General features: G+C 37.9%; 2 protein-coding genes across 2 annotated transcripts; both read right to left on the reverse strand.

Annotated features, from left to right (window-relative positions):
• Window positions 1–103: 103 nt before the first annotated feature.
• Window positions 104–9,315, reverse strand: chrna1 (cholinergic receptor, nicotinic, alpha 1 (muscle)). The gene is made up of 9 exons (XM_084426352.1): window positions 9,109–9,315; window positions 7,817–7,959; window positions 7,666–7,710; window positions 4,149–4,258; window positions 3,798–3,993; window positions 3,209–3,446; window positions 2,161–2,384; window positions 1,003–1,242; window positions 104–849 (listed from the first exon to the last, which is right to left on the reverse strand). Exons 1-9 carry the CDS (start codon window positions 9,152–9,154, stop codon window positions 721–723), a joined length of 1,371 nt encoding a protein of 456 aa, XP_084282478.1. The 5' UTR covers window positions 9,155–9,315; the 3' UTR covers window positions 104–720.
• Window positions 9,316–9,835: 520 nt separating this feature from the next.
• atp5mc3b (ATP synthase membrane subunit c locus 3b) lies at window positions 9,836–12,203 on the reverse strand. The gene is made up of 5 exons (XM_084426438.1): window positions 12,127–12,203; window positions 11,825–11,912; window positions 11,090–11,167; window positions 10,567–10,757; window positions 9,836–10,136 (listed from the first exon to the last, which is right to left on the reverse strand). The coding sequence occupies exons 2-5, from the start codon at window positions 11,861–11,863 to the stop codon at window positions 10,022–10,024; spliced, it is 423 nt and encodes a 140-aa protein (XP_084282564.1). The 5' UTR covers window positions 11,864–11,912; window positions 12,127–12,203; the 3' UTR covers window positions 9,836–10,021.

Genomic DNA, 12,203 nt, shown 5'->3' on the forward strand with positions numbered 1-12,203 from the left:
CATTTCTAAATAGGACTTTAAGATTGTATAGTTTTTTTTGTGTGTGCGTGGGGGGGATTTATGCAATATTTTTGTCCTTTGTGGGGCAAGACAATAGACAATAAAGTTGTAATAGTTGTACATTGTAATAGTTTTAGACAGAGAAGTTTATGATGCATTCAAAAACAAATGTTTAATTTTTCAATCAGGCCTGTATGCATAATCAAAAATGAAACTATAATAATCAGACCAAATAAAAACAGCAATATCATCAACCATTTGTTTGCTACTTAGGTTTAGTTTTTTTTTTAATGAGCAGTTATATACACTCAAAAACAGTTTATTCATCCTTTTCTCTCTTTAAATATCATGCCATTCAAGTACAGTGTTTACCACGGAAAACACAAACCAAGAAAAATAAAAACATTTGAAACAAATCTAACACATCAAATAAACAGAATAAAATATAATACACTCCTACGTAAAATAAATGCCACGAGTTGTCATGTTTCTCTGCTTCTGTGCTTAATTTAGTCAAGATAAATGTGAACACAGTGTACTGACATTCTGAGGGACGGAGCAACTGTTATAACAGATATACTTTAAATAAAGAGAAACAAGTGGTGTGTGTTTTATTTTCCAGTTGTTGTCTAAGCACACTGTTCCAAGCAGCCTCTTTGCTACAGCTCAGCAGAGAGTCGAGTCACTCCAGTCCCTGGCTTCGGTTGGGCCTTTGGACTCTCACAGCATGCTGAGCTCGATCAGGCGTCCGGCAAACACCCCTAAAGTGCCAATAATACACACCGCCATGAACACGCATAGAAGAATGTGATCCAGGACCATAGCGACAAACTTCCATTCCTCTGCGGCCTAAATGAACAGACAGAGTGAAAGACAAAGTAGTCAGATGAAGAAGAAGGTTGAGTAAGTACTTTACAACTTCAGTTTAAAGAATTGCAAAAGTGCCTGGAAGAACAAAAGTTGTGAAAGCTAGGGGGTAAAATGATGGAGATAAATTCTCACGTTGTTGGACTCCTCGTCGCTTTTCATGGTGTCCGCGATGTATTTAACGCCCTCGATGGCACTACGTACATCAGGATTTTTGGTTATGGGAGAGTGGTAAGTGACAGAGGCTGGCATGGGCTTCCCTGAGATGTCAGAGATGTCAAAATCGGCAGGAAAGAGATGCTTTTCCTGTCGTTCCTGGGATGGTCGCTTCATGGTGGAGAAAAACATCAGGTTTGGAATGGTGTCTATGAAGATCTGTAAAACAGAGGCATCCCTGATCAGAATATAATCAATAGCTCAAAGTAGGCAAAAATTCCCACAAATATATGTAAAGTTTAGAAACAAGTAAAAATTGTACTTCACTAGCAGCACCAAATGGGACTGCAAAAATAATGACTCTCAACTCGTGCCTCTGGTTGAGAGTCCACTTTAAAAAAAACAACAACTGGATTTGGAATTTAACTTCCAAATAAGTTTTGTTTTTTTCCCAGGTAAAAATAACAGTGTCAAAAATGCTAAGTGAAACTAAGTATACTTATGTAATAGGTAAAATCAATGTACTAGAAGTATACTTGTGAGTGTTTTGGAACTTAAATTGGCCCTTATTTTAGTTTAAGAAATTAAACTGTTAAGTGTACTTTAAGTGTAACAGTAGTACATTTTGAGTACACAATTAGTTTGCATCAAAGTTTTTCTTTTGTATTCCAACTATACCGTGAACTATACTACATGTGAACTTTATGATAAACTGTTTTAGCTTATACAGTTACTGTATACTAAATCAGGGGTGTCCTCAGTCCTGCGAAGTTTAGCTCCAACCACAATTAAACACCTCAACCAGCTAATCAAGGTCTCACTAGGCGTACTCGGCTGCGTTTAACTCCACTTTTAGACATACACTCGCAAACTTCCCTAAGCACTTCCCCTCGAGGGAATCCCCACCGCCATTTTGAAGCACGTTCAACTTCGTCAAGTGGACGATGGAAGTTTATTTGGCCAGACTCTTGACCCCTCGTTTTTGACAGAGGGAGCGAGTCAACTCAACATGTACACTTCAGGCAGATCCATAGACCACAATGCACCATGATTGTGACGTCACAGCAGATCGCTCTTAATTTACCCCACCCAACGCAACTCTAGTGTATGATATTGGCATTATTTCGACATACGTACTTTGCGGACCCAGGCAGGCATGGTGTGTGTGCTGGGGGAGCGGTGGTGTGTGTTGATGACAATCACAGTGATGATGATAGAAGCAATGACAAAGATCATGGTGAAGAGCATGTATTTGCCGATGAGTGGAACGGCACTGGACGTGGAGGGGATCAACTCAACAATCACCAGCAAGAACACAGTCAGAGAAAGCAGGACAGAGATGCTGAGGGTCATCTTCTCACCTGCAAGACAAGACAAAAACTAGTGAAGTTCAAAATGTCCATCAAGCTCTAAGTACCTGTCATTTGTAATATACTTAACAAGGACCAGTCATGTTTTTTTCCATTTTCAACTTTCTTTAGTGTGTAATGTTGCTGTTTGAGCATGAAAAAGGTCTGCAAAGTTACAACACAAATCCCACTCCAGCGGGAGTTATTCTCTTTATCAGTGTGCAATGTTTTTGAACTCCCTGAAACGCCTTGATTGTAGGCGTTTCCTTCAGGGAACGTACACGTCACAATATTGAAATAATTCCCGCCCAAGGCATACTCAAAAAAAGGGGCGAGGCCTAGTTGAGTTGAGCTGCGTAGTGTGTGGGAAAAAGCGATTACGGTAAGGGGCGTGACATTTCCGAAACACGCTCTAAGTGGTTGACCAATCACAACACACTTGTCCAGGCGACCAATCAGAGCACATTTCACTTTTCAGAAGGAGGGGCTTCATAGAGACAGGAACTAAACAGAGTGTTACTGACAGACTGGGGAAAGAGGTGCTGCATTAATGTAAAATATGTGAAAAATAATGTGTTTTGAACTTTTAACCATGAAAACCTATTCTAGCAGACCCTAAAATCAAGCCTTTGTAAAAGGGCATAATATGGCCTCCTTTATTTATTGGATTATTAAAAAAATAGGCAGTACCCTATGGTTATTTATATATTTAAATATATTTCCAGCAAAAATAATTCAAGTGAATATGATATAATGAATTCAAAATAAACTATGAAATAAGATTTTGGTCATACCCCAGCACACATGTACACTCACAAAAACACACAGTGAGTTACCAGAGTCTGTGGGCAGGTAGAACACAAGCCCAGTGAGGAAGGAGAACAGCATGCAGGGGATGATGACGTTCACGATGAAGTAGAGCGGGAGGCGGAGCAGGAGGAAGTGATAAGTGATGTCGAGGTAGGGTGTATCTGGACAGCAAGCATAATACACCCAGTGTTTCCAGTTCCTGTAATCCTTCATCACCCACTCCCCGCTCTCCATGAAATTACTGAGGTCTGGTCTGTCGCTGTCCTTACACATACACACAAAGATGCATTTATATCCTGGTTCATACAATAAGCAATGTACAGTCATTTATCCAGCTTATTTTGCAGTGCGGAAGCAAGCAATTTTCTGTGAATGTGCGAGACTTCCTATTCATTAGCCACTAACTAGAAGAATAACAAAGTGCACAGTAAAACAATTTGCAGTACAAGCCAGTGTGTTTATGATTATGATAATCAATTTAAATAATATTATAACAAATACCAGCCTTACACATTTAAGTTACATATGGCCGTACCTGCGCTTGCATTAAAAACAAGATGGATACTATATCCTGATGGTCATGATGACTGGTGATCATGTGTGTGTTATAGTTACTGGGTTGATGATGACAAGGTTGCCATCATAGGTCCACGTTCCAAGTTTCATGCTGCAGTTCTGCAGGTCGAAGGGAAAGTGAAGGACCACGATCTCACAGTAGCTCTTAAAGATTGCTGGGGGAGTCCATGTTATCATACCCGTGTGCTCCAACATGACCTTTGTCTCATGGACGATGGCAAAGTCTCCATCAGCACTGCACATGCACAAATTAAGAAATATATCAGACCAGGTATATGCACATTTCAATTCATTTATTTTACCTGATAGACTCACACTAACATAAATACACTCAGATAATGGGTGCAATTTTGCAATGGGTGAAAGCCAACAGGACAAAGTGACTCATACTTGTTATAAAGCACTAAATCGGGTTTCCAGATGTCAGTGGAGGGAATTCTGATCTTCCTGATGCCACCATAGTCATCAGGATTCCACTGCAGATTCACATCCTTCCATTGCTGAACATGAGAAAAGGAGAAAAAGATTAATACATGTGTATTGACTCCTGGCTGTATCCACATGGGTAATGTAATTTTAAAAGTCGGCATGAAACAGAAGTTGCAATCATATTCTTCCCTATTCTGACGTATGAAACATGAAAAAATGTAGGACGGGACCTGATTTTGTCCATTGAGAATTGATTGGATGGTTGTGGTTTGCTATTGCTGTGATCTCATGTGAGTGACAGGTTGCATAAATGGAGAGGTTATTGTTCCATTGAATGTTGTCAGAGGATAGATGTTGTTATAAGGGGGAGGGGAATTTATTTTGATTAAATTCACCATGAAATCAAACTTGACAGTTCTTATTTGTTATGGAACTAGTGCAAAATGCCCGTGCAAAATCAGTTTTTGTGTGTGTTTTTAGTAATTGTTGGTTTGGTGTGTTTGAGTGCTCATTGTTACAATTACACAGCAAAAGTTCAGTGACATTTTTATTTGTGCATGGTAGAAAGCACACAGTGAACTCCGAGAAAACGCTACGCTTGAGCAAACAGTTTGTGAATAGGCTACTACAAATGATGCCCGTGAAAGAGACTGTGAACACATTGAATAGGATATGTTTAGCTGGTGAATAGCATAGGCTACTATTACACAGCAGCGATAACGTTAAGCGCACCAGAATGAAATATAATATTCAGAAGTAAACAGCATAGCTGACTTACAGGTTCAGTTTACATCCACAAATGAATAAGCGCGTCGATTCAGGGAGCAGTGCAAAGTGCCCGTGCAAAATCAGTTTTTGTGAGCTGATCGCCGTCAAAAAAGTTCAGGAGATATTTCTTAGTGATGGCTGATTTCAACAGTTTCAATATGATAGCATTTTGAAAAAAAAGTGTCATGAATTTATTGCATTTTTTGGGGAAAATAATCTGTTTTTATAATAGATATTTGAAAATCCAAATCTGGATTTGAATTTTTTATGATATTATAACCTAAAGATGCTATGTGAAAGTGTGGTACATAGTGGTTTTCATCTTGCCACTTTCTTGGTAAAGAAAACACATTTTTACTCAAATTAATCAAAATGGATTTATCACGTTCTGGAACCAAACTATAATATTCAGAAGGAACCAAACTATAATATTCAGAAGTAACCAAACTATAATATTCAGAAGGAACCAAACTATAATATTCAGAAGTAAACAGTATAGCTGACAGAGTGTTTATGTCAGAATGTTCATTTTTAAACCACAACCTTCCTGGGGCTTCTTTAACCGATACAACCACTGATCTATATAGAATGACTGGATAGCTCATGACGTCATAAACAGTGAAGCCACCGCGCTGCCATATTGGTATTCCCTAGTGAGCTCATGCGTTCTATTGAATCAATAGGAAATTTTATGATTTGACTAAAAAAACATTGCCTAACAAGACACAGTTTTTAAATCTAAAGTCTCCCTGTACATTCTCACAACGCAAACATCCTAAGCATTTAAATGGGTATTTGTTTAAAGTCGGAATTTTTCCTGCTTATTAAAAAACGGCAATTTCTTTGCAAAAGGAATAAAAAGCTGTACGAGAACACTTCGGCCTTCACTGAAAAGCTATCTTCACAGGTAAGAAAAACAGTTTGATACTATTAATTAAATAGTGAAAGGTAAAGACCTATATTTTTGTGAATTGGTGAATAGTCAGGTGAATATTGTTTCGTAGCCACGAATTAATAATACCTCAGCACGTTATACTAATTTGTTCCCTCGTTTTATTATATTGTAGCACGTTGTAATTATATAGATCAGTGGATACAACCCATAATGTCAGAATGTTTATTTTTAAACCACAACCTTTTAAAAATGATATATTTAACAATACCTTTAGCGTTTCTCATCCAAATAAAACTATAATATTCAGAAGAAACCAAACTATAATATTCAGAAGGAACCAAACTATAATATTCAGAAGGAACCAAACTATAATATTCAGAAGGAACCAAACTATAATATTCAGAAGGAACCAAACTATAATATTCAGAAGTAAACAGCATAGCTGACTTACAGATTCAGTTTACATCCACAAATGAATAAGCGCGTCGATTCAGGGAGCAGTGCAAAGTGCCCGTGCAAAATCAGATTTTGTGAGCTGATCGCCGTCAAAAAGTTCAGGAGATATTTCTTAGCGATGGCTGATTTCAACAGTTTCAATCTGATAAAAAATTACTTTTATATTGATTCAATGGATTAATTGCATTTTGAAAAAAAAAGTGTCATGAATTTATTGCATTTTTGGGGAAAAAGAATCCGTTTTTATAAAAAATCTTTATTGCATTTTTGGGAAAAAAGAATCCGTTTTTATAAAAAATCTTTGAAAATATGTGAAAGTTTGAAACAGAAAATATGGTTTTCATCGTGTTTATATCAGAATGTTTATTTTTAAACCACAACCTTCTTGGGGCTTCTTTGAATGATATAACTCTGTAATGTCAGAATGTTTATTTTTAAACCACAACCTTCTAAGTTGTTCTTTTACTGATATTTTTAACAATATCTTTAGCATTTCTCATCCAAACAACGTCAAACTTGGCACTGCACTTACTCGTGACCGTAGCGAGACACCTGTCAAGTTTGAAATCCATTGCAGTATTTATTGTAAATTATTTATCCATGCACATCACTATAGCTTTTTTTATTTCATGCTCCTTCGTAATAATCAAAATAACTCCCCCTCCCTCTTGCAGTAAGATCTCTTCTCTTCTCTGATTACGTGTTTTTTTGTGCAAGGGCCGGGCAACCTGTCAGTAACGAGATCACAGCAATGGCATACCACAAACATCCAGCAATCCAATCAATTCCTGTTGGACAAAATCAAGTCCCGTTCTGCATTTTTTCTTGTGTTTCACTCTGATATACTTCACAATAGGGAGAAAAACAGTCAGTTTTATGCTGACTTTAAAGATCATGAGGGCACATGATTTTTCTAAAAGAAATGATGGTGTGCATAGATAAATAATTTATAATAAACACTGCAATTCTCCAAAAGAATCACTTAGGGTGATTTTGTGGCAGGCAGCATATGTTGTACTGCCTTTTATTCTTTAAAAATTAACTTAGTTTAATTAAATCAAAATAAATCGTTGCAGAATGTAATTAGAATCACCATTAAAAAGAAAGACAATACCAGGCACATTGCAGTAAAGAGATTTAGTGGTTTTAACATAAAAATAATGGGGTTTTCTTCATGCAAAATATGATTTCAAATTTGTTTCTTATAATTTGAAGTTGAAATGTGACCTGGACATTTATTGACTGGTTTCAAGTGACCCAAGTATTTGGCACATTCAATGTTATAGTACAGAAGTAAACGTTTTGATATCTACTTTGATAGCAGCACACAGGAACTGAAACAGCAGCTCAAACCCACACCTGCTTTAGCCGTACATTACTGGAGACAATCTGATTAACTTCATCCTGTAAAAAAGAAAAGGTAGGTATGGAGGGTAAGAGAAAAGAAAAAGTATATGGTTTTGCAATGTAAACTTTTAATCATAATAATAAAACTTTAATTAGAATTTACCACGCTGATAAGCTGAATGAGTTGTAGTCCAACAGTAACCACTACTGGATCCTTAAAATGGCTGACAGGACGAACAACCTTGTTATATCCGGTAAACAGAGTCTTTACTAATCTTGTCTCATCTTCCGAGCACAGTGCTGGTCCTGCAACACAAGCACACACACTACTTCGATGCCCTGTGAGAATAAGTTATCACCCTACTCTTCTTACTCACAAACAAACACAAACACACACACATCCATCCTAAACAGCACACAGGATTAAAGTTGAAGGACTCAAGCAACTGCATATGACATACACACACACAAACATGTCTTCATGTTTTATGGGGACTCAATAGACATAATAATTTTTATACTGTACAAACTGTATATTCTGTCCCCTAATCCTTGCACTACCATCACAGAAAACTTTCTAAATTTTTATGTTTCCAAAAAATACAATTTAGTATTATATTTAGATTTTTTTAGATTTATAAGCTGTTTTCCTCATTGGGACCAAACAATGTTCCCACAAGGACATGTTTTTTTTAGATATTGCCATCTTTTTGGGGACATTTTGTCCCCTTAGGGTTTACCAGGCCACCCACACACACACACAAGGACACACACTGACACTAAGACACACTGATGTCTGCATATTAGAAGTGTACAGTCAGGTAAACTAGTGAACGTTCGGGTCCACATGGACATTTACAGTATTTCAGATACAAACATCAAACTTTAAACCAGTATAACTTCGCCCTGTTGAGCAGGAACCTTGACTTCAGCCTCAGCTAAGACTAAGAGATTAAGCATAAAAGAAACAGAAAATGTAAAGAGAGATAGACGAGATGCTAATATTTGTTAGCAAATAGCACAAAATTGCCCTCTGACACACTGATCTCATATCACCCACAAACCACCTGAATGACGCCGGCAGGCCGCGCACTTGCACCTGTCAATCAAACGGGACGCATTGTATGCATTGCATACCATACAAAGAAGCATAGAGAACTTTTAAAAGTGTTTAAAAACTAAATCATTTTAGCATAACGTATCGCTATGGAAATGAACCTGTATCGGTTTCCAACAAAAGCTTGGGTGAAATAGCTAAACGATTATCCGCTTTCGTAGTCGTCAGAGGTTATTTCTAAGTACACTATTCTTCTCCATAATAGTATAGATAGAGCTAAACTAAAGCCTTTATCAATGTGTTATAACTCATGGTCATTTTTATTACTTTGTCGTCTATTTAATAGGGCAGGTTCCCCATACAAGAATCTAAAAAAAAGGTGGTTAACGGTTACTCACCAAATAGAAAAGGCAAAAATGGCAAAATCAGTATAAAGTTATTCATCTCCTTGCTATGAGAAAGTCCGTGTAGTCGTCTGAAGGAAATAATCTATAAGAGCACAGCTACAGTTGTCTGTGCGTCCTGACTGTAGCTCAACTCTGCGTGTGTGAGAGTTGCACTATTGTTAAGCACGCATGTGGCGCGCGCTGGCAGCTGTCAGAGTCAGCGCGAGACAAACATTGCTGCACGTGCGTGCTTGCGCTACGCGTTTACGGTTTCACACAACTATCAAATGTCTTAAAATGTAACCATTTCAGTTCATCTAAACCGATTGTTGTCACCGTAATAATTAAAATAAAAGTCTAAAATACGCCCCCTGTAGCCCCCTTGCAGTTGCAACAAATTAAATTATTGTAGAATATGTGAAACGTTTACTGATGCTTCTGTGCATTTAATTCTTCATACTCAGAAACTTAATTATTGCACAATAATTTTCTATATTGATGCATCAAATACATTTTATAACCTACAAGAGACAAACTAAATAAAGTTTAAGGATTATCATTTAAGCTCTGAGACATTCTGTAACAAATTATGGCACTATAAATGGTTGACATGAATTATTGAAATAATTTTAAAGTAACCCATTTTAAAACACTCCCCAAATAGCTTGAAATCTGCAAAGGACATGCGTCTTCATTGATACCAGATTCCAACACACACAAAAAAAAAGGCATTTGAATATTTTAAATAGTGAAATACATGTATTTATTCTGTATTTGGATACATTTTTACAATACATGTTTTATCTTCTCAGCCTTCAACAAAACTTGGAAAATGTACAATTTTATGACACCAACACAGAACTCTTTTGGTAGCCAGTGTAAAACACGTCGTCACAGCTGTGGGAAGAGGTGGACGGAGCAGTATTTACATGGCAAACAGAATGAGGAAAGCCACCATCAAACAGAAGAGACCCATAGCCTCAGACAGGGCAAATCCCAAGATAGCATATGAGAACAACTGCTGCTTCAGAGATGGGTTCCTGTAGGAGAGAAGGAGAGGTCATGGGTCACTTATCACCAGATCTCTGTAATGAAGCTGGCTTTAGGTCATGGACAAAAGACATCGGCTCCCAACAGTGTGATGCATGACAGATGAGTTTGCTCAAGTGGAACTAGATAAACTCATTTTAAACAATACTACACTTGCATCGCTGCAATAATCAAGCTCAGTTCTTAATTAAACTTTAAAATATAGCTGAAAATGTAACTATGAAATAAATATTTTTGAAAACTACCAAATTTTAGGAAAATACCAAATTGTGTTTACATTGGACTACCATCTGGAAAGTCATCAAGTACTGCCATATCCAGAAGCAGTCATTCTGTTTCTGGATATGGCAGCTGATGGAAAAAAAAAAAGAGGGTAAGCATTAAGGGGTCATTTCAGTGGTTTGTGTTGGTCTAGTCTACCTGGCATATCCAATAATGAGACTGCCGAACACTGTTCCGATTCCAGCTCCTGAACCTGCCACTCCCACGGTGGCGGCACCAGCACCAATGAACTTGGCGGCTGTGTCGATGTCACGGCTTATGGCGCTTGTCTGAAAACCCCGCACTGCAACCTGGGAAACGGCGGTCTGTGGCAGGAAGGCTGGGCTGGCCTTTAAAATAAGGCGCAATAATCAAAATTAATGAATTGCAACAAACATCCCTCGACAAAAAAAGAAATCTCTCTGCAGATCAATTAAAATGACATTATGCAACAGTTTTATAATGCAAGCAAGTTCACATAATGAAGGAATGCATCTTAAGGTGACAAAGTCCCTGCAAAGGGAAAACTCGAGAATAGCATTTCTTTCAATACTTAGCTTCAAAACAGCTTTAAAGAAAATGCACGTTTCATTCTTGTGTTCAAAAGAACATTTAATGTTGATTTAGAACAGGAAGTGCCACTGATGTTAAACATCTCTCTGCAAATACATAAACCGCTCACCTCTGCAGAGCTGACATCTGGCCTGGAGAGCACAGAGGCAGAGAGTGGTCTGTACAGCGCCCTTGAGCCAGAGCGGACCTGAGACACGGATCAGAAAAGTCATTAGCACCCAAGACACAAGATTACATTCATTAGGAGTGCTGTACTTCAGGCTGACACACAGGACTGTTGCTTCAGCACTTGAATGAAGTGGGAGGGGCAAAGTACATTTATTATGTGCAACAATTAGAAATTATACATGACATTTGGAATGTTACTGGTAAATGTCAATTGAACAAAACACTACATTTATATTTAAAGGAATAAAAGGTTTGTGACAAGTCCAGTGCAAAAGGGAAGCAACAAACCAGGACATAACCATTGCAGCCTTGATTAAAATCAACCATCACTACCATTTTAACCCTTTAGCTCTAATGCAACACATTTAAAAGAGTTGTTTCACATTTCTGTAAGACATGAAACATGGACAGGCATACTGTCAGATTGTTATAATGACCTTGACTTCGCTGGAATCGCAGTTCAGATGATAGCATTAGCAACACAACAGCTATCAGCTGCCCATTGACATATTAGCCACAATGACATACAGAAACACGAATTTTGCAGTAGCAATTTTTGATTTAGATGCAAATAACGCATGTCAAATGGACAGAGTTAGGTGCACCAGGCCTCTTGTAGAAATCTCTGACCATATCCATTGTATCGCAGCTCATCATAATCATCATAAATACTCACCAGTGCGGGTGCGGACACGAACTTTGCACAGGCGTACATGTTTGATTGAGCTCGCTGACTGTGGTGAAGAATAAACCCGCGTCTGTCTCTATTGGGAAAAAAGACGACAGTTTAAGGTCAATGCAATATCAGCGCTTTCAAAAAGACGTCAGGCACTAAATAGCTGCTTTTGCAAGGGTAGTACAATCAGCAGAACGTGAAATAGATCAAATGATTAGAAAAAATACATCTAAAGCGCAATGATGGTATACGATTGTGACAATTTAGCTTCGCCGGTTCCCATTTAGCTCTCCTTCACTTACCCGGCTGCAGAGGTCGAACCGCTGAGGAACGACTGCGCATGCCCGACCCTCTATTTAATGAAGCGCCCGGATGCATG

The sequence above is a fragment of the Rutilus rutilus genome, assembly GCF_951802725.1.
Source record: "Rutilus rutilus genome assembly, chromosome: 12".
Classification (NCBI taxonomy): domain Eukaryota; kingdom Metazoa; phylum Chordata; class Actinopteri; order Cypriniformes; family Leuciscidae; genus Rutilus; species Rutilus rutilus.